Here is a 22,630-nt window from a genome sequence, read left to right as displayed (position 1 = left end):
AAAAACAAGGGATTTTTTTTTAACCCAGAGAAGACAACTGCTTGGAAGAAGGAAAGTTTGCTTCTGAGTTAGCAGCCTGTGGAAACAGGATTAGTGGGTGGGATTGGGGTGTGTTCTGCGCATAAATACAGGCTCAGAGCTGTGCTGGCACACTCAGAAGCTTGGACGGCAACCCTTGCAGCTCACACGAAGCAGGAGGGTGGGGAGCCCAGGTAAGGCAATTGACAAGCATTGCGCTTGCTAGAGTAAGCTTTGATTGCTGTGCACAGTTGCACAGAGTCAATTGACAAGATGAGAGCAAGGTTCCCAGGGCAGGAAGCAGGATCTGGAAAAAGTATCGCCCAACCTAGTGGCAGCTTGCAGGGGCCTTTCTTTAGCTAAAAGTAGTGGAGGATCACATTCCTGCCTAGGTTCAGTGTGACACTCGCCCCCTCTGGAAACTGGAGATTTGTGAGTGGGAGGGTGAAATCGAGAGTTTTCAAACCTGTTTTAGGGTTCAGAGAATCCTGGGTCAGTCACTGCTCCTCTCCCACTGGATAATGCAAAGGTGCACGGGCTCCTCCACTGTAAAAACTCAGCTAGGATGGCCCCCTGGAAATATATTATTGCAAACCAGGAAACAGTGTTCTTAAGGCTTGCTGCAGTTTTTAAGATTGTCAGAAGGGAGAGCTGGGCACTTTCTGAAGCAACAGCAGCAGAGTCATAGACAGCACCATAGTGGACATTCATTGTTCAAGACAAGCTAGGGACAGAGCAACAGTAAAATGCATCAGTTTCCAGGGGCTAACAGCCCAGAGGTGGGGAGGATGTGTAAATTATCAACGCCCCCCTCCCATGATGTCTTCAGACCTCGGGGCTTTGTGTTTTGAGGTGTTTACAAAGGATGTTTGTAGAGTAGACAGTGTGCAGAATAGAAGGTTTTCATCATGAAAATGCATTAGAAAGGATTTCAGAAAGCCATGATCTCAGAGTGGAATGTTTGTACAGCAGTGTTATATTAGCCTTGATGCATCCTGTCATAAAATGCATGAGACACATCAATAGTTCCAGCCTATAATCTGTAGAGCTATTGCAAGGAGTCCTAAGAGCCATTTATACAGCAACAATTGACAATGGACTAAACACAGAGCTTCGCCACCAATTTACTTTTATATTTTCAACATATGTAAGTGGTGCTATAAACAATATATAGTCAAGTGTTGGTTAATAAAGCCAAGGAAGGCAATCTGTACTCCTGAACCTGCTTGTATTCCAGAAATATTATAATTCTCACATGAAGTACTTCATCCAGCTTTAAAGATTAAACAGAACTCATAATGCTCAGAAGGCTGCTAGGAATTGCTAGATTATAATATACTTTAGTTGGTATAAAATTTTAAACGATAAAAATCATCATTAGCATTCCTTATGAATGTAGAAAAGTATGACATTATATCACTGCTGTGCCTTATATCTTTTCTGAGCCACTGTGTGTCTATATTCTAAAACTTGGATAATGACTGGCCAGTTTAATTGAAGGCATCCGTTGGGATTGGTAACTAAGCAACATCTTTTTTAATCATCTAGTCTAGCAAAGGCTCATATTTTATGAGGGTCTTCCCTCTTCCAAGCACTAAGCCAAGACAATCTATCCTGCTTCCTTTCTAGAGTCTATTTGACTTCATTCACGACCTATACCAAAACTAGAGATGGACACTGTGGTTCTACATTGCTTCCTGGGCAACTTCAGCATTTGGCTTTACCAGACTCTAAGTCTGCAGCAGTCGGTGGGGTGGCCTGTGGGTGACATGAAACACAACCCATGTAGGCTTCCTTCCCCCATTCACACAACATTCTGTGTCATTTATAGCCTATTCATGAACATCCGCTACAGTTTTTCTTGGTAATTAACAGAGGAGAGAAAGGGAATTTAACAAAGAAACACCTTGGGTTTTATTCTTGTTCTCTGGGTCATGTACATCACAGACTTCATCTGGGCACTGGAGTAGATGCCCTCCCCTGCCTGTACAGGCCCAGACGAAGGTCAAAAATGTTCATTTGATGTCTGTTAGTTCAGAGCTAGTACCATGTGAGAAGATGCTCCACTAGGGAGAGGGATGAGTCTTCAGTGGAGTGGGAAAGCTAGTGGGCTCTAAATGAAATAAGAATGTGGCTATGCTATCCGTGCACACTCTTCAATGGCAATGAGCCCATTTCAGTGGAAGGGTAAATAAAGATGTGCATGTTTAGGCCAACTATTTCAGGAAGGGATGTGGGCGTTAGCACTGTAAAATGGAAACATTTGGAAGTCTTAGCTCTGAGCCTATTCCCAAAACCTTTCTATCTCTTTGAACTTGAGTCTTCATCTACATAGTGAGACACTGAAGGGGGGAATAAGAGGTACCCCCAAATTACCTTCGAGTATCTTTTTTAGTATAACTTTTAAATGTGCATTTACTTAACTGAAGCATACACACATTTAACTAGTTGTGTGTTTTCTTAAAATACACCTGTCTATTCTATTGCAAGATAAGATACAACTAATACTCTATATCCACTGATAGATAAAGCAATAGATGATGATGGCATAGACCATGGATGGATCAATACCCATAATAAATATCTCCAGGAAACTCCCACATCCTAGAGAAGGTGACTTTCCACCCCTGCCTGTTGTCTGATTTCAGTGCCACGTGCTTTCCTCCGCTGCGGTAGACTCTGTAATTCTCATTCCTGTTTATTTCCCGTGTAGATTTGCCATGGAGAAATTTTCAGTGTCCGCAATCCTGCTTCTTGTGGCCATCTCTGGTACTCTGGCCAAAGACACCACAGTCAAACCTGGAGCCAAAAAGGACCCAAAGGACTCTCGGCCCAAGCTACCCCAGACCCTGTCCAGAGGTAGGAAGTCCATCTTTCGCTGGCTCTCAGTTGTAGCTTAATTCATAAAGATTCCCTGAATCTTGGTGTCAAGTGGGTATGATGAAGATATATGGGGATTCCCCCACCCCCGATTTAGCAGTTTATAATCAGTTTCTCTCTGGGAGCTTTTGTTCTTTAGTAATGAGTACCCATTATCCAGGTCTCCAGCATTACTGTTCAGCAGGTTTGAGCCTGAAAGTGTGGTGGATTTAAATACACCAATTCCTCTTGTTCTAGGTTGGGGCGATCAGCTCATCTGGACTCAGACATATGAAGAAGCCTTATACAAATCCAAGACAAGGTAAAGCGGAGGGTTACGTGGAGCTCCCTCGAGTTTCTCATGCGCGCCATCTAGTGGTGGCTATCAGATATTCATGACATCCTATTAACAGTCCAATGTCCTTGTCTCTCTCACAGCAACAGACCCTTGATGGTCATTCATCACTTGGACGAATGCCCACACAGTCAAGGTAATTTATCCTTCCGCATTTATTTTATAGGCTTTTATGTAAGGCCATCGTTCGGTTCACTCATCTTTGCATTCCTAGAACCTAGCACTGCTGAACAAGAAAGAATATTTTAAAACAAAAAGAAATTTGCATATTTCCATGTCTTGAATTAACTATTGAATTAACATATTTTGAATTAGAAATCCTGGGGCTCATGTTCAACTTCTTTCATCTTTTTTGATCCAATACATCATCAAATACCATCAGATTTACCATCAAGATATAACTTCAGACCAGCTCTGGTTTCACGAACATGCCACCTGCATGGTTGTACAGGCTCCCACATTTGGTGTAATGGACCTACCGCTGTCTCCACTTAATAACCCTAACATAAGGGCCTCTATGTTTCCATTTCCCAATGGTATCTGTGTATTAGGTAGCCCATCTTGCCTAAATTCAGCCTCCTATTGCCTCAAAACTATCGCCTTAGTCCAAGCCAACATCAGACCTTGTCCACAATACCAAAATAGTCACCTGTGACCGCAAGTCAATGCTCTACCCAGAAGCCAGACTGATGCTGTTCAGTACAAATTAGATCCTGTCACTAAGGTGCCCCAGTGGCTTCTCGTGACAAGTAAAATTAAATCCCCATTCCTAGCCATGGTCATCAGGACTGGACCTGACCTATCCAGTTCATGATTTTTTCTTCCCTGTCAAGATCAAGTATTCTCCCTCTATCCAGCCTGCCTTCATGCTTCTCAACCTTACTAACGAAGGCTATTATTCTTACTATCACCCTTACCCCTCTGCCTGCAGTGACCCATCTCCAATAGTCTTGGCAATCTACCCCCTACCCCCCCACCCCACCCACCCCCCGTGCCCGCAATAAACCACTCCCTGACCTCAGTATCACCTCCTAAAAGATATCTGCCAAGGCAAACTGATAGTTCTTCAAAGCTTTGCTTTATTTTCCTGCTATGTATGTATCTACACATGAAATTACTACATGTACAGTATGCACTGGTTTATGCCGTGGTTCCCACAGAAGCATCTGCACTCTGGAAGCTGCACATAGAATGCTTTTCTATTCCTGGTATTTCCCCTCATGTATAAAACCACATCTGCCACAAAATAGCCATTTGGTAAATATGGTATAAACATAATCAAGGGGTGAGACAGCAAATAAATTAGGGAGTAGAAGGTTCAAAGGCAGGCAACAGTACGGAGACGACATCACAAATCACTTGCTGGAGGAGAAAAGTAGGTCTTGTATTTAAAACACTATTCGACTGAAAAGACAGCAGAAAATAAGGGTTCTAATCAACGCTGAGATAAATGTCCAATATATTATTTTTTTTCTTATATGACAGCTTTAAAGAAAGTGTTTGCTGAAAATAAAGAAATCCAGAAATTGGCAGAGCAGTTTGTTCTCCTCAACTTGGTCGTAAGTCCCCCTCCTCGTCGCTCATGTCTCTTCCCAGTCAATGTCGAGTTCATGTCTTCTAAGTCATGCTGCATTAACTAGAATCTCCTCCAAGTACCATCATATGGACAAGAATCCAAACACATTTTACTTTATTAATAATCTTTTTTTTTTAAAGTTGCATTGCTGGTATTAAGCCCAGGACCTGGCACACGCCAGGGAATTGTCTACCACTCAGCCACACCCTCCGCCCTTTGTTAGTAATTTATGTGGCACACTAAAGTTTTAATGTGGTAGTTAATAATCTTATCTGAAAAATATGCCTCAGTGGTCAAGATCTCTGTATTGCTATAGTAACTGTTTTCTGTGTTTTGCAAATCTCTGCCTTTGCCCATCTCCCTATCAGCCTGTCTCACTAATCCTTGTCATCTCTCCGAGAGAGAGAGAGAGAGAGAGAGAGAGAGAGAGAGAGAGAGAGAGAGAGAGAGAAGGAGAGAGAAGGAGAGAGGAGAGAGAAGGAGAGAGAGAGAGAGAGAGAGAGAGAGAGAGAGAGAGAGAGAGAGAGCGAGAGCGAGCGAGCTCTGGCTGTCCCTATCTACCCATGCGTCTTGTACTTTAGCGTCCTTCCTACCTGCTGTCCCACTTCCTCATCACCAACCCTCCTATCTTAGCGCATGCTCTGTAACAAACCGTCTCCTGCCTCATCCAATCATAGCTTCCAAAATTCGTCCTTCTTGAGTTGTGCTGTTCTTTGGGTACCAATCACATCCTGTACCTGCTTGCCTTATGGCCCGCTTCACACGCTGCTCCTTCTCCATGAAACTTGTCATCTTATCTGTGTCGTGAACTCTCTGTGGAAGAGATTCCCTGACAGTACTCAAGGCCCGTGGTACAATCCTAGATGCATCCTCTTTTCTGATTAGTGTTTTAAATTAGCATGCAGAGTAATGCGTTCCACTGTGGCACTTTCACATGTGTGTATTTGCTACCTCCACCCCCACTAGTCTCTTTGCTTATCCCTAAAGCCCTCCTTCTCTTTATATATTCTGTACCCACCTCTCAACAGCCTCCCACCCACCCTCTCCTAACAACTGTGCTTCTTTCTGGTGGTGCCCTTTCTAATTCCTGGAAGATTTAGTGGACCCACTTTTGTGTTGGCAAGTTTCAGAATACCTAAAAAATAAACTAACAGCTGTTTTTGGTTTTGTTTTGTTTTGTTTTTCTAATCTCAGTATGAAACAACCGACAAGCACCTTTCTCCTGACGGCCAGTACGTCCCCAGAATTTTGTTTGTAGGTAAGTGGAGGTCACAGTGATATAAGACACACTGAAGATGATGCAATTTAAGCCACACCCTGTCTCCCCTCAACATCACACTCCCCATCCATCTCCCCAACCTCACCAACCACTTCCTGACGAACAAGGTCATGTACTTCTAGCAAGGGGTAAGACTCGGGGTGGGACTTAGTGCCAACTAAGTCTCATAATACACATTCACCAGAAAGTTTGAACTATCTCCTCGAAGGACTTCTTTCCTCCTCTGTTCACTTCAGCTCCCGTCTTCTGCTCCAAGCACATCTGCAGAGGGAGTACCAAGTTCTCCTCCTCGCCTGTCCGTCTGTTGCTCGGCTTTTACTCTGCCCTTACTGGGAGATGACGTATTAACATGGTAGAGCTGCATGTATTTCTGCCCACCAACACAGGCCCAGTGTGGGCCTGCAGTAGTTTGTTGTACTAGTGTTTGTTGAGTGGATTAATTCAGTGAAGGGTTTTTTTTCATACTGACTTAAATGGTAATTAAGCCTGCTTCCTAGCAGAGCTCATCAAATGGGCAACTTGGGAAATTCATCAAAACTTGCATTTAAAGTAAAAGGCAGAGCAGAGAGAAGCCAGTGACAGGAGAAACCAGAAGGGCTTAGAAGAGAAGTCTGAGCTCTGAGGGCAATCGGGGGTCATCAAGCAGTTCATGTGTGGGGCTTTTCTTAAAACTCTCCTGGAAGTTCCTGAGCATATCCGTCCCTTGTTGCCTTCAGCCTTAGTACAAACCCTGAGGCACTGAGTCGGGAAGCTCACTGGTCTCCATGCTAACTGCATCCTAGAATCACTGAAGGGTAAAAACCAGGTTGCCCTGGCTGCACCTCGAATCAGTGATGTCAGGCTCTCTAGGGGTGGGAAGCAGGAAGCCAGGTTGTCTGAGTGTACCACAGGTGGGTAAAGTCTTTGTCTTGATCTAATTGCAAGCTTAGACTGTGTCTTAGTATCCGCTCATGTGAGGCATCATCACTGAGTCGTTGTTGAACAAATGAACGTCTGCATCTGCTAATGTTGGTCCTGGTCCAACATTCTGAAGTGACAAAGACGTCCCCTCCAGAATGTATGGCAGGCTGCAAATAGCCTGCCGTTCTCACAGGTCATCTTTGCCATTCCAGGTCCCAACCATCACCTTGTGCATGCTTGGCAAATACTCTACCTTCAAGTCAAGCTCCACCTCAGCCTTCAGGCACCCCCTTTAAGACAAAGTGTCTTATTATCCCCCTCCCTCGCTAACATATATATCTATATCCCTATATATACTTCTATTATAACATATACATGATATATATATAATTATATATTAATTATACCTTCATCTACCCCCTGTTTTGGGGAATGAGCTACACCTTTAAAGTGCCCGTTTTTTTCTCATTAATTGCACAACTTCAACTTACATAAAAATAGGACAGAATGGGCTTATTGTCGGGGAGATGTTGTTTGTTGTCTTTTGCTTTTTTGAGACAAAGTTTCATGTGGTCCAGGCTAGCCTCAAACTCTCTCTGTGTCCAACAAGGACCTTAAACCCCAGATCCTCCTCCCTCCAGGCTCCAAGCACTGAGATTACTGGCGTGCATCACCTTGCCAGCTTCATAGATGGATTTAAACCTAGAGGAATATTTAGAGAGGGATACAAGGGGAGATTTGTAAATCTCTAATTTTAAAGTGCAGCTGATTAACCATACAAAATAAAATTGGAAGGTGTTGTGTGTTCTTAGTTATCTGGCCCTGTTGTGCTTAGGGAGTTGCAGTCTTTTTTTTTTTTTTAGAGGGGGGGGGGGGGAACTGGGGACAGAGCTCAGTCAACAGAGTGCTCAGCCGGTATGCACAAAGTCCTGGCTTTGGTTGCCACACTGTATCAACTGGGCATGGTGACTCTGATCTTAAATTCCAGCACTCAGTAAGTAGGCTAAGGCAGGAAAACTCTACTGAATTCAGGGCTAGCCTAATGAACACAGTGAAATCCCCGCTAGCCTGGGCTACGGAATGAGACTCAATCCAAAACAAACAAACAAAAAACGAGCCAAGAAGACAGAGGAGGAGCCTGGCTGACATTTTGCCCCTCCCCTGAGTCCCTCCCTCAGCGAATCACAAGCTTTATTCCATCCCTCACTTCTCAAACACCTCAGAGGAGGAGAAATAATAGCCGAACACCATGCCAATTACCCAGGTTGTTTCACGCCAGAGCAACAAAGCCACTTAAAAAATCTCACAGTAGTTCAGTGTTAAAGAAACTAACATTTTCACAAGGAAAACCCACAGAATATGCACTGATCTATTTTCAGGGCACTTTAGATAAGAAGTCAGGGTTCGAAATCTTTTCCAAAAACATCACTGTGCAGCTGTTGAATGTTCCCTACACTGCTCTAGACTGCTGGGGTGGGGTGGATGGGGGGATGGGAGTAACTCCCCGGGAGGGGGGGGGTGTCGAGGTAGCAGAACAGACTGGCGGAGCTCCGGAGCTCCGCACTGCCGAAGCAGTTTCTTTCACAGAGCTTCAACACACACACAATATAGGCTCTCTGGAAGCAAAAGCATTCTGTCCTTGTACTTTATCTTTGCAGACCCGTCCCTGACGGTGAGGGCAGACATCACTGGAAGATACTCAAACCGTCTCTATGCTTATGAACCTTCTGACACGGCTCTGTGTAAGTGTTGCCTCCAAGTTAGAAGTTCGAGATACCTATTGTGATAGGGATGTGGCCCCAACTAAGGACAGGCAAGATCTCTGCCCAGGGGTGCCAGAGAATCAGTTTGACCCAGACTAACGTTTTGCCTGTCAGCAAATCACTCCATTACCTGCTTTGTAACCATCTCATTGAAGGACGGAGGTTTGGCTGAGGTTATCTGTTCCACCCGGAGAATCTATCACCACACTGCCTGCCCTTCAAGTTTTCTCCCTGCGCACAAGCCCTTCTGCCACAGAACTGCTGTGGAAGTTGTCACATCAGGCTTGCTTCAAAATCTCCCCCATATAATGAAAAGGGAAATAATACAGTCCATTTTTGCTGTGGTTAAATTCAGGCTCCAGTTAAGGACACAGGCAAATGATCTGAAGAGTTGCTAATTCCTCACGCCAAACAAGAGAGAGGTGGGGAGAGAGAGAGGGGGAGACAGAAAGAGTCTGATTTGAAGAAGACAAGGCCAGAGGGAGGATAAGCTGTCACACATGATTAGTTCTTCTGGAAAGAAATTGGATTTTGCCCTGGGACCGGTCCTAGATGCTTTGAGTGCCTCCTAGAACCTCCGTATCTGCCCTTAGCCATTACCCATATGCTACCTTGGTTTTGGAGTCACACTAACTACACTGCTCAGTATGCACGCTCGAGATACTGCGGTCACCACAGAACATTCTATTGGACTGTGCTGACTTAGAGTAGTAACTACACCGGGGAGGAAAGCCAGGACCTAGTGAACAGGAGAGCTCCCGTGCTCCAAGAGCACTGTCTCCAGAACGCACCTCCAGGACAAAGGGCAGAGCATTTCAAGCACTAGCAGTTCTGAGATTCAGGGTACGTCTTTATAAGATGGAACTCGTTAAGGGCAGGACTTCCATAAAGATCACCATGCCTTCTGGATTTAATAGTTACCTGTAGAAGTGCATACGCAGCGGCTTGTATCTCCTCCTAGATATCTCTGCTTCACCAGTTCCTACTGCTGATAATAATATCTAGAAGTTCAGGCTCTGGAAGAGTAGTTTTATTGCTTGTTAGCTGTGTGGTTTACATTTGAAACTCAGCCTCTCTGAGCCTGACCCACTGTTAAGAAGCAAAGACAAATAGTTTCTGTGGGAACTGACAGTCCTCACTCATGCTCCGCCACCTTCCGAAACACCTGGCAGCAGCTGCACACACCTGACAATATTCCTCATGAGCATGACTTTAAATCCACTTCTTAGCTAGGTGTGGTAGTCCACACGTTTAATACCAGCACTTCAAAGGTAGATAAATCTCTGTGAGTTCAAGGCCATCCTAGTCTACATAGCAAGTTCTAAACCAGCCAGAAGTACATAGTGAGCCTCTGTCCCACGAAATAAGCTAATTCGTTAAGTTAAAAACTAAAATTAAGTTTGCTTCTACATTAGCCACAATAGCTAGATGCTGACAGAGCCTGTGAGGGTTCTTTGGGGAGAAGAAACTGGAGGAGAAACTGCTAAAGAAGAACCGAGAACTGGGTTGACAACAAAATCCTTTTAACTCAGCTAGACAAAGAAATAAGATTATCAGCTATTCACCCTAAGACTATAGGGCACTCTGTCGAACACTGAATCCAGACCCTAAATGTTGGGTCGAACATATCATTGGTATCTGTCTTAGTTAACTGTCTTGCTACAAAGAGACAGCATGACTAAGGCAACCAATTATAGTTTATTAGCAGCTTATTTACAGTTTCAGAGGATGAATTCCTGCCCATCATGGTGGGAGCGTAGCAGCAGGTGGCAGCCAGGCAGGCATAGTGCTGGAGCAATTGCTGAGAGTTACACTGATGTATAAGCAGGAGGCAGGCGAGACTGGGCATGGCTAGCCACCTGCCCACATCCAACAAGGCCACGCCTCCTACTCCTTCCCTAACAGTTCTACTAACGAGGGACCAGGCATGCAAATATTTGAGTGTGTGAGGGACATTCTCACCCAAACCGCACTGTCATTTCTGAGGGTAACATGACTGACCTAACTTTTCACCCACCAGTGCACGACAACATGAAGAAAGCTCTCAAGCTGCTAAAGACAGAACTGTAGAGCCAACCGTGCAACACATCAGGAGATGGGAAGGCAGACGCACCGTGGACTTGCAGAGTACATTACAGTTTAATGTTACAACAGACGTATTTTTTAAACACCCACAGGTGGGGTAAGAATATTGTTATCTACTACAGTGAAGCATGATTTTCTAGAAAATAAAGTCTCATGAGAACTCCAGCTGAAGAGTGTTGTTTCTATTGACGTTTCATAGAAAAGCTCTTTGGACCAGCCTAGTACAGCAGGCAATGGCGGCCATCCCTGTACTGAGGGAGGACCAATGCCCTGAACTGGAGGCAAGCTCCAGCTACAGAGTGAGATACTGTCTCAAAAGTGGAGAAAAATCTTTTTTAATTAAAAAAGATGGAAAGGGGGGGAAGGCTATTTGGTTCTGGTATGTTCACTAAACAGCAACACTGGACTACACAAAATGCTCACAGAGGAATAAGACAAAGCTAATGCAAACGTCGGAGACAGAAGCTGTCAAGGTTGCTGCTGTCATCCTGACATACTATAAGGTCTTTCTGACGCAGGCATGAGCTTACTCTGTAGAAACATTAAAGAGCGCATGTTGTAGTTTAAAAGATTATACAGGAAGTGCCCTTCCCCTACACACACACAAAATAGTATCTCATGTGGAAACGGCCGTTGCCATGCCCGCTAAAAACTCCTAGGTACATAATTAGTAACTCCACTGCATGCAGATTTTGCCTCCCTTAGTGATCTCAGAGAAAGCATCTAGCACATCGGGTGACTGTCTCCAGAAGACTCATCTGAACCAGATGAGACCATTTAGAAAGGTCATGTAAAGATCACCAGCACCTCTCAGGACTTCTTAGAGAAACCAGGAAGTGCCCTTGTCCAGATACCAATCTCAGAAGCCACAAACCAGGCTTAGAGATGGCTGAGACAGACTGCCTTATCTGCATGTGACTGAGAGGAAACCAAAGGGCAGCAAGCGCCTAGGGGTGAGGTAGAGGTCAGAGGTCACTGCTGTTTGCAGAGGTGAGGAGGCGTGGCATCTGGCACTGAGGTAGCTTTGTCTGCTTTAACTCTATTCTGCCTAACCACATCAAATCCCACATCATCATCAGGTGGACTTTCTGTCACCCACCCCCACTAGCCCCCGATGATCGTGGGTGGGTCCCTTGACTAGATAGTTCCTTTTCTGAACAGATGCTTTGACACTGTAGATTGTTTCCCAGGATGCTTTTCTACCTCTCACAGAGATGACTCTGACAAGTCAGAATGAGCACATGTGGGGGAACCTGGTGACAGGAAGCTTAAGCTAAAGTATCACAAAGTCTCACAAGCAGGAAAATTACATGGGCTGAAAAAGAGAACACATTTCCTATAGGAAACTTCAGACAGACAGACAGACAGACAGACAAGGTGGCTCAGCAGGTAAGAGCACCTGCAGCCAAGTCCGGGAATCTGATTCAATCCCTAGGATCCACATGGAGGAAGGAAAAAAATAAACCTCTACAAGTTGTCCCCTGACTGCTACATGGCCCTCTTTCTCTCTCTCTCTCTCTCTATCTCTCTCTCTCTCTCTCTCTCTCTCTCTCTCTCTCACACACACACACACACACACACACACACAAACACACAAATAAACATCTGGGGCTGGAGAGATGGCTCAGAGGTTAAGAGCACCCACTGCTCTTGCAAGAAGACCCAGGTTCAGTTCCTAGTATCTGCAAGGTGGCTCCCAACAGAGTAGAATTCCAGTTCCAAGGTATCTCACAACCTTTTGGTCTCTGTGGACACTGAGCATGTACCTACATGGTGTACTACATACAGGGTACATACCATGTCCATGTATTACCCTATACAGGCAGGCAAAACACTCAGACAGATAAAGTGAAATTAATAAATAGTTGAAATTCTTTTAAAAGTTAAGAATATGGAAAACCAGAAGAGATCACATAAAAAAGAGCAGAAGACTTTCTATCTTATATTTATAGCTACAGGACATGTGTACACACAAGACCTAATGAGCTGGAGAGTCCACTCTGAAAACACTTGTTCCACACGCATGAAAATATTAGCAACATCCACTCATTCTGCCAAATCCAACTCCTGACATTCAGAATCTCCCATTTGTACTCAAATTTCAAGTAAAAATGTCCCTAGATTATTTCATTAATAGAACAATTCAGATCACTACAAGATTGGAGCCAAGGGCGTGGAGAGACAGCTCAGCAGTTAAGAGCACTGACTTCTCTTCCAGAGGTCCTGAGTTCAATTCCCAGCAACCACATGGTGGCTCACAAACATCTGTAGTAGGATTTGATGCCCTCTTCTGGTGTGTCTGAAAACAGCTACAGTATATTCATATAAATATAAAAAAATACATCTTTGCCGGGCAGTAGTGGTACACGCCTTTACTCCCAGCACTTGGGAGGCAAAGGTAGGCAGATTTCTGAGTTCGAGGCCAGCCTGGTCTACAGAATAAGTTCCAGGACAGCCAGGACTACATGGAGAAACCCTGTCTCAAAAAAACCAAAAAAAAAAAAAAAAAAAAAAAAAAAAAGCCTGAAGCCAATGAAGAATATTATGTCTAAGAGCTGAAGAAAATGGAAAATGTCCATAGTGCCCATAGCATGGGAATGCAAAGTTCCCATGAAGAGCAGGACAGTGGGCCTCAAAAGCCTAAGCACATGGTAATAACCTAACCTAGCAATCCACCTCTGCGTGTGCTCAAAAGAACTGAAGCAGAGCCCAGATGGTTCTAAACCCAGCTCATACATGCAATGAGGCCCTGTTCAATGATATGGAGGAAAGAAACCCTGGCCTGTGTTACCAAGTGACTGAAGCATGAAGACACCATGTAAGCTAAGGAAAGCAGGATAGCCATAAAAGAGACAAATACTCCCAAAATTCCACCTAGGTGCCTAGAGCCTCCTCATGGAGAGAGCAAATCTGGTTATTAGGGCCTGGGGAATGGTCGAAGAAATAGGGAGGTCTTACTGTTCAATGGATGTAGTATGTCAAGTCTGCAAAGATAAAATGTGGAAATGAACTGACAGTGTGGAGACTTGACCAACAATAGCCCCAGAGCCTAGTATGTTGGAATACTTGGTCTCTAGCTGAAGAAGCTGTTTAGGGTTAGGAGACATGGCCTTTTTTGGAAAAGGTGTATCACTGAAGTGGGCCTCGGGGTTTCTGAAGACGAGGCCAGGTCAAGTCTGTCTTGGGTAAGATGTGAGCTCTCACCTACTGCTTTATGCCTGCCTGCCTGGTATCCTACACTCCACCATGATGCTCAGGACTCACCCTCTGAAATTGTGAGCGAGTCCCAATGAAATGCTTTCTGTTACATTACCTTGGTCCTGGTGTCTCTTCACATTAGTAAGAATGTAACTAAGACAGATGTTGATATTTGTGAAATAAGTTCTTAATGTTATGAACTGTATGTTTATAGTTGTTAAAAAATTATACTAGATAGATAGATAGATAGATAGATAGATAGATAGATAGATAGATAGATAATAGATAGGTAGGTAGATAGTAGGTAGGGAGAGAGGGAGAGAGAGAGAGAGAGAAAGAGAGAGAGAGAGAGAGAGAGAGAGAGAGATTGATTAGATAGATAGATGGTTTGGTTTGGTTTGGTTTGGTTTGGTTTGGTTTGGTTTGGTTTGGTTTGGCTGTCCGGAAACTCTTTGTAGACCAGGCTGGCTTCAAACTCATAGACTCACCTACTTCTGCCTCCCAAGTGCTAGGATTAAAGGCATGCACTATCATGCCCAGCTACCACAAAAATGTTTTCCAGTTTTATTTTAGACCCCATAGCTGAGAGGGACAAAAAGGAAACTGGCTTTAGTCCCAGCACACGGGAAAAAGTAAGCAGGTCTTCGTGAGTAGGAGACCAGCCTGGTCTTCTCAGTGAGTTCTGGGGAAGTGAGGGATGCATAGAAAAATGCGGTTTCAAAAGGAAAAGAATTGATAGCAGAGACCAGCCAAGTCCACACACTTTGGAACTGATTTTTGCTCAGATGAATATCTAAGACTTTTTTGATTTGGGTCTGTTTACTTTTGTTTCCCCCTTGTACTCAGTAATCATGTACTGATTAAGTGTGTAGCTTTCTCTGGTCTCTCCATCATCTCTGCTGAGAATGGCAGACAGGGAGAATGGAAAAGTTCTAAGCAAGACCAGAACGCTCTCTGTTCAGTTTAAGAAGCTGTGGTCAAGTGAGCTTATAGAAGGCCCCTTGCCAAGTTATGACCTCACCTCTTTGAAAAGAAAGAGACACTGAATGTAAGCAAAGCAGCTCCACCTGCCACACATGGCAAAGGCCATTCTGGGACACATATTTTCACTCCGGCAACTACCTCAGGACTCATTTGAGAACAAAGTTCCAAGCCAGTTTTCCTAGGGAGAATAGTGAGAAGAGACGGATGCACAGTACTGGAATCCACTTACCCCTTTCATCTCTCTCAAAGAAATAGCTCAAGGACTGCTGGGTCCAGGTATGACAGGGCAGTCAAGAAAAACCGTAACACAAGGCTGGGAACTTCAGTTTCCAGTGCCCACATCAGGCAGCTCAGAACTGTCTCTAATCCAGCTCTAGGGAATCTATCACTCTCTTCTGGCCTCCACGGGCTCCCCACTGACATACACATAACCCATAGACAAACACATATACATAATTTAAAATTAGTTTTAAAAATTAAAAGAAAAATGGCAACAGGACTAGCCCTGGACCTTTGCCAACTCTTCTCCCCAAACACTGACTGCATAACACCCCTCACTAACCAGAAGCCTAGTAAAGTTAGTCTTTAATGTCTCTGTCATATCCAGTAAAGCAAAACCATGCCTACATGAGCAGTTAGGTGTGTCTATACAATTAAATGGGCTTTTTTTCTATAAACTACTCTGTAGAAATGAGCTCAGTACTTTCTCAGCTAACTAATAAAACAGTTGTATATAATCAATGTATTTATAAAGGGATGAATAAGCTCAGACAGGGTTAAACAAATATTTACAAACATAGAAGAAGGGTTTGGCTCAAAGAAACCAAGAAGGAAATGCCTGGTTTCCTCTCCCTCTCTGGAGGATTCCATCTGGCATTGCATTTTCCAGGTTGAGCATGCAGAACTGGTTTTCATAGCAAACACTCTGCCTGCCCACAGAGCACAGAGGATCAGAGATGAACTTCACCCACAGTGAGCTCAGATGCCAGAGATTACAGCCAAACCTTTCTCCTTTGCACTAGCTATATTTTCCCAAGCTAAAATTTCACACCTAACATCAAGGCTGACTGAACAAATGTTCTAAGAACATTCCACTAGATGAACATGTAAACAGGGGATCAGAGAACTGCTTAAGTCGTGAGTTCCTTCTTGAAGGAGTTACAAGGTTTGGATGGAAGGGACAGAGGGTTTGCTGTACAACTACATGCTGTAGCTTGAGACTGCCCACTCCTCTACCCCAGGCATCACACACTGTGACAGAATGTTGACCACATGGGCAGTCCCCACCCTGCCATCAGGAGTCTTGCCAGAGTTTTGTAAGCTCACAGCTGGGCCATACACGGAATGGAATGGACGTATTTGGAGGGCTTTGCAGTAGATGCTGAAACACCATGAAATGGCAGATGTGTGTCTATAATCAAAAATAAATGGGGATCACAGCAGCATCCTAGGATAGTCACCACCCTCAGACCCTAGGCAAAAAGAAAGCCAGATTCATTTGATGGAAAAGCCCCAGCTCTTGAAAATGTGCATCCTGACTGGTTAATCATTTATTATTCATTGTTCTCTTATATAATCCTGCAATTTCATAGTCCTAATGATTCATCCTGGGGTGTGGGAGCACATGACTAGGAGAATCACCTTAGGTTAGTATACAACAAAGACCAGCAAATGATGATCATCCACAGAATTAGAAGGAATTCAAATGGTAACCCGTGGATGTTAGAACAGAGAAAATGAAAGAAAGTGTCACTAATTTTGGAATTCATTTGCCATTTGTAAAACAAATCCTGACTTCTTAGGCTATTAAAAATAGAAAAATCCCTCAAGACTGGAAGAATATGACAAAAGCAATATTAGAACCCGGGTCACATTTACAAGGGTTCTTATGGTGGAGAAAAGGTGAAAAAGATAGCACAATAAAATAGAGGCCGAGTTATCAATATTTCTAAAGATCAGCTGCTTAGTGAAAATTATCTTGCTGAGGTAGAGGTTCAGGCTGAATATGATGAAGAAACCTTGACATTATGTCACTTGGCAGCCTTAAATGCCTAGGACAAAGTCACAGAAACAGGGAAAGGACTTGAACCATTTTCTCAAGTCATGCAAGGTCCAAAGAAAACATTCCCTGACTTTTTTCAAAGGTTGACTTCAGCTGTAGAAAGGCATTTTTCAACTCCATCAGCAAAAAAGGCACTAATCGAGTCTTTAGCTTTTGAAAGTACAGAAGTAGTCAGACCATTGAAGGTAAGATCAGCACCAATAGATGAATGGATTAGATATACAATTGATATTAGACCTCATTTGTCTGATATAACCTTAATAGGAGAGGCAGGGCACTGAGAGAAAATCTAAATAAAATATAGAAATGGAGGAATGGATGGAATTTTAGGAAGTCAAATGCTTTGTAAGCAATTGGGTTCTTTGAACACGGGCTCCACAGGAATTCTGCAATTGCTTAGCCTGGCATATGACACTGTAATTTCTTTAAATTGTCTTAATTACCAAAATGCAGAAAGTTATAAGTTTTCTGGTTATAGCATTACAAGTCCTCTATGGGGGAGGTCAAAATAGAACAGACCTAAAGAAAAGGGAAGCTTCTAAATTGAATCAATCTAAACTTTTGATGATTTCGGGTTGCTGGACCAAGGGCATGCTATTTTGGGAAAGAGGCTCTGTATTTGTGTTAACAGGAAAGAAGAAAAGGCTTTGGACCCCTTTCAAAGTGATATGGATCAGATATGATAGATAGGGGAAGAACCCCTGAAGATCTTGGCTACAGACAGAAAAGAAAAATTCAAGAAGATCAAACAGGACAGGTGACATGATTTGGTGATTCCTCACATGGGAACAGCCCTGTCACTGGCTTAGATATAAAAATATCTTTAAGTCAAAACTTCACTTAAAATTAAACAATAAATCTTGTTGTTTACAGAATCCTTAAGACTCATCATGCCATCCTTCACATGGCATGAAGATGTATTACAATTGGTTGTTGATCAAATTAGTTCATAAAAGAGACAGTTGTCTTTCACCTGCTCAAAAAACGGGGCAAAAAAAATAATCCTTAACTGACCTGTGTACCTTGCACAATTCACAAAAATAATAGTACTAAAAAATTGGTTGTAAGATTCATATTGAAGAATGAAACACTAAGATATATCTCTGACAAGATTCATGCTTGCGGATACTGAAATGTTCTGCTGTTCAAGTTCCCTGCCTCCTAATGCTATTTCCAAAGACTTGCTTCCATAGCAGCTTCAGGAATCGCTGTTGATTCCCTGTGACCTCAGATCATTCAGCCTGATCCACTCAGAACTTCAGTCAAGCCCTGCATCTTTTAAGCATACAGACTGAATAACTGATACTAATAATAACTAGACTTTCTTAAATCTAAGCTATTCTCCCCAATTTTCCTACCCTTCCCCACCCCTTAAAAATTACTTACACACACACACACACACACACACTTACATATTCATTGCCCTTATTCAGTAGGAAGAAGCCATGGAGAGTCATCATCCCTATTCTTTGGATGTGAGTGTCTGGTTATGGTTATTTTATAATTATAGATAGTTTGTCATGTTAAATAATAATTTGGAAATGGTTATTATTTTAGACAGGGAGGAAACTAAATAGAAAGCTTAGACTTGGGGATTTCTATCTTTCCACTTCTCATCCTTACTTTCTTAGGTAAAGGAAAGGGGGTTGAAAGCAAAAAAGGAGAATAGAGTGACATTACAAGAAATTAGATATATGGAAATGGATTACCAAATTTATTCTTTTGTGGATCTTTCTTTTTTATTGGACAAAATTTATTCTTAAACAAAGACTTATATAGCCATAATTTTATACTGATAAAAATCTTTATACATTTGATGCAAAATTGAAGCTATATTTTTTACATTGGTTACAGAATTTATATTGATACAGATTCAAGTGGGTTTTCAATCACATGAGTCTTTGTATATTGATACAAAATTTAAAATCATTTTTGTTAGTCTTATATAAGCATATTATATCTATGCAACTCCTTTAAGATTTTAAGACTTAGATCCAGTCCTTTTAATAACTGATATTATGAACTATTTAGGATGACTAATACAATAGTGAGATAGTGAAACTCATGGTCATTAGATTCTAGTTTAGTTAATTGCAACAAGTGGTTTCAAGATTATTTAATTAGTGAGTTGCTAAGAATAATCAATGTTTGACAATTCAGTTATGATAGATTTACAGATAGATAGATAGATAGATAGATAGATAGATAGATAGATAGATAGATAGATAGATAGATAAGTCTTCAACAGTGTCAGAGATTCACAGAATATGGCATTGAATGCCATTTCGTTATTAAAGATCATTTGACTAGACATGTGCGCTCCTGACACTACACCCATTCCACTTCAAGGAAGATATTGAGCATCATTACCTCCATGTAGAGTTGCTTCAATTGTGTCAAGGTAGCTACTGAGCAAGAATTGCCCTAATTCATCTGCAGACAAAAAATACTGCCCAAAAAAGGACAGAGGTGGGATAGTCAACTTCTAACCTCTGCCGAGACAGAGTAAGCTAGTCATTCATAATTCCTGCTTTACTTAAGGTCAGGTGGTTCTGGGCCAGAAAGCTGAAGATGGATGCTCCAATGTTTTATGAGATTAATGGACTGTACAGGCAGCAGCGAGCTGTCTCTACAAGTTGTATAATTTTGGAAGCTAGGTCTTTGTGCTTCCTACATATATATTCAGGTAATATTTAATTCCTTCTCAAATATCTGACAGGGTTGAAGACTATAGTCTCATAACTGAAGTTGTCTAGCATTAAAGAAGTTCCAGATTTGAAAGGATGGATTTCAGATAGTAATACAAGCTAAAATCAACATAATTTAGGCACAGAATTGTAAACTTTTTAAGTTAGGATATATGATGGAGTGCTTTGTCTAAATTGACAAATATGATGGACTGGATGTTAAGTGTATATCATACCTGATTTGCATAATTTAGTTGTACTAAATTTGTATCTGAGAAAAAGATCCTCTTTGATTGGATAAAAAGGGGAAAATGTTGTGGGTTGCCCTGATGATGTTTGTATTCTGATGTTAATTCTGCTTCCTCAAGAGGGGAGTATGTGAGCAATTGATCACATACTCAGGTGATCTCGTGAACCTTCTCCCCATTTTAACTGATCAATAAAGGCTAGAGCCTGTGATTGGGCAGTGGAAGAGAACATTGGGACAGGAGGTCTTAGAGAGGAAAGTATGCAGAGGGAGAAGAATGAGCAAACAAGAGGAGAGGAAGGAAGCCATGGTGGAGCAGAACTACACAATCAGGAGAAACTGCATGTAGCAAAGGGTCTTACAGATGGAGAATAAGTTAGTATAGTGTTAGATCTGCCCAATCTAAGCATATAGCTTATAATAACTGTATTATGTGGTTTTTATATGGGCTTATTGCAGTTGTAAATTCTGGCAACAGGTCTGAGGCTAGCCTGGGCCATAATGAAATCAAAATAAGTTTTGCATACATAGGGAAGACCTTGTCTCAAAAGACAGAAACCAAAACAAACATAAGTGTTCCCCAGGACCAGACCCTAATTTTACAAAACAAAACCAAATTGTGTGTGTGTGTGTGTGTGTGTGTGTGTGTGTGTGTGTGTGTGAAGGTATGCAACATATGTGCAGGGGCCTGAGGATTCCAAAGGTATCAAATCCCCCTGCAGGTAATGGAGTTACAGACCATGGTGAGACACCAATGTAGGTGCTGGGAAAGGAACTCAGGTCCTCCTCAAAAGCAGAATGACTTGCTAATAGCTGAGCCACTTCTCCAAGCCCCTCAGACCCTGATTTTTAACTGTCTGACTCCAGTAAAGCCACTGCAATTAGAGCAAAAACCAAGTTATAGGCAAGTTCTCTGTGCAACCACCTTTCCATCTGCAATCATTTTTCCCAACATGAGTAGGCTAGGATTCCTTAGAACCTCATCGGATATCTTCATCTGAATAAACAGAATAAAATACAGGAAAGAAAACAGACTTCAGCACTCTCGTTCCATGAGACACTTCTCTGCAATTCTGCCCAGGTGGCCATGGTGCTTGGTGTGACACCCTAGAAATAGCACAGTTTTACTTCTGTACAAGACTTACTAGCAGCAGAGCCACAGAAGACTCAGAACAACAAAATGCCCCAAGGTGCATTCCTCTGTGTACTGACCACTTACCAACCTCTTGGCATAAACTATCAATTACCAATAATGTTTCACATGCTACTCAGAACCAAGACAGGAAATTAACTGTCACTAATCGAAAAGAATATGTATACTCTTCCCATATAAAGAGAGGTGGCTTCTTCAAATAAATAAAAACACCTTTTTCATCAGGCAGATAACATTAACCAATGAAATTTTTCAATAAAGCATTTGAGGGTCAACAGATTATTCAGAAGTAACAGGATTTGTCATGAACCTGATGATCTGATTTGTATCCCTGGAACCCATATTATAGGAGAGAACCAATTCTTACAAATTGTTCCCTGACTTACACACACACGCGCACACACACACACACACACACACACACACAATTTTTTTTATATTTTTATTTTCTATATTCTTTGTTCACATTCCAAATGATTTCCCCTTTCCCAGTTCCCCCCTCCCCATATGTCCCATAAACCTTCTTCTCTCCATCCATTCTCCAATCACCTCCCTCCTTTTTCTCTGTCCTTATATTCCCCTCCAATTTTAGATCAAGCCTTTCCAGGATCAGGACCCTCTCCTTACTTCTTCATGGGAGTCATTTGTTTTGCTAATTGTGCCTTGGGTATTCAGAGCTTCTGGGCTAATTAATATCCACTTATCAGAGATTGCATTCCATGTGGATTCTTTTGTGGTTGGATTACCTCACTTAGGATGATATTTTCCAGATCCAACCATTTGCCTAAAAATTTCGTGAATTCATTGTTTTTAATTGCTGAGTAGTATTTCATTGTGTAAATATACATTTTCTATATCCATTCCTCCATTGAGGGACATCTGGGTTCTTTCCAGCTTCTGCCTATTATAAGTAAGGCTGCTATGAACATAATGGAGCATATGTCTTTATTGCATGCCAGGGAATCCTTTGGGTATATACCCAGGAGAGGTATAGCAGGGTCCTCCAGAAGTGTCATGTCCAGTTTTCTGAGGAACCACCAGACTGATTTCCAAAGTGGTTGTACCATCTTACAGCCCCACTAGCAGTGGAGGAGTGTTCCTCTTTCTCCACATCCTCGCCAATACCTACTGTCTCCTGAGTTTTTAACCTTAGCCATTCTGACTGGTGTGAAGTGAACTCTTAGGGTTGCTTTGATTTGCATTTCCCTAATGACTAATGATGTTGAGCATTTAAGGTGCTTTTCAGCCACCCGAATTTCTTCAGGTGAAAATTCTTTGTTTAGATCTGTACCCCATTTTTTAATAGGGTTATTTGGTTTTCTGGAGTCTAACTTCTTGAGTTCTTTGTATATATTGGATATTAGCCCTCTATCAGATGTAGGGTTGGTGAAAAATTTTTCCCAATTTGTTGGTTGCCGTTTTGTCCTTTTGACAGTGTCCTTTGCCTTACAGAAAATTTGTAAT

General features: G+C 42.4%; 1 protein-coding gene across 1 annotated transcript; it reads left to right on the top strand.

Moving 5' to 3' along the window:
* The first annotated feature begins 2,738 nt into the window (after nucleotides 1-2,738).
* On the top strand, nucleotides 2,739-10,820 carry Agr2 (anterior gradient 2, protein disulphide isomerase family member). The gene is made up of 7 exons (XM_052184733.1): nucleotides 2,739-2,877; nucleotides 3,136-3,199; nucleotides 3,316-3,368; nucleotides 4,718-4,791; nucleotides 6,003-6,066; nucleotides 8,646-8,729; nucleotides 10,771-10,820. Exons 1-7 carry the CDS (start codon nucleotides 2,739-2,741, stop codon nucleotides 10,818-10,820), a joined length of 528 nt encoding a protein of 175 aa, XP_052040693.1.
* Nucleotides 10,821-22,630: the final 11,810 nt, after the last annotated feature.

The sequence above is a fragment of the Apodemus sylvaticus genome, chromosome 6 (genome assembly GCF_947179515.1).
Source record: "Apodemus sylvaticus chromosome 6, mApoSyl1.1, whole genome shotgun sequence".
NCBI classification, from domain to species: Eukaryota; Metazoa; Chordata; class Mammalia; order Rodentia; family Muridae; genus Apodemus; species Apodemus sylvaticus.
The sequence above is the reverse complement of the archived record's forward strand: the minus strand, read 5'-3'. Positions and strand labels throughout refer to the sequence as shown.

Bases quoted from the DNA above. Each gene is read 5' to 3' on its own strand.
- Agr2 (XM_052184733.1), top strand. From the start codon at position 2,739: ATGGAGAAATTTTCAGTGTCCGCAATCCTGCTTCTTGTGGCCATCTCT. The intron at 3,200-3,315 runs GTAAAGCGGAGG...TCTCTCTCACAG, and splicing joins TTATACAAATCCAAGACAAG to CAACAGACCCTTGATGGTCA. The intron at 6,067-8,645 runs GTAAGTGGAGGT...TTATCTTTGCAG, and splicing joins CCCCAGAATTTTGTTTGTAG to ACCCGTCCCTGACGGTGAGG.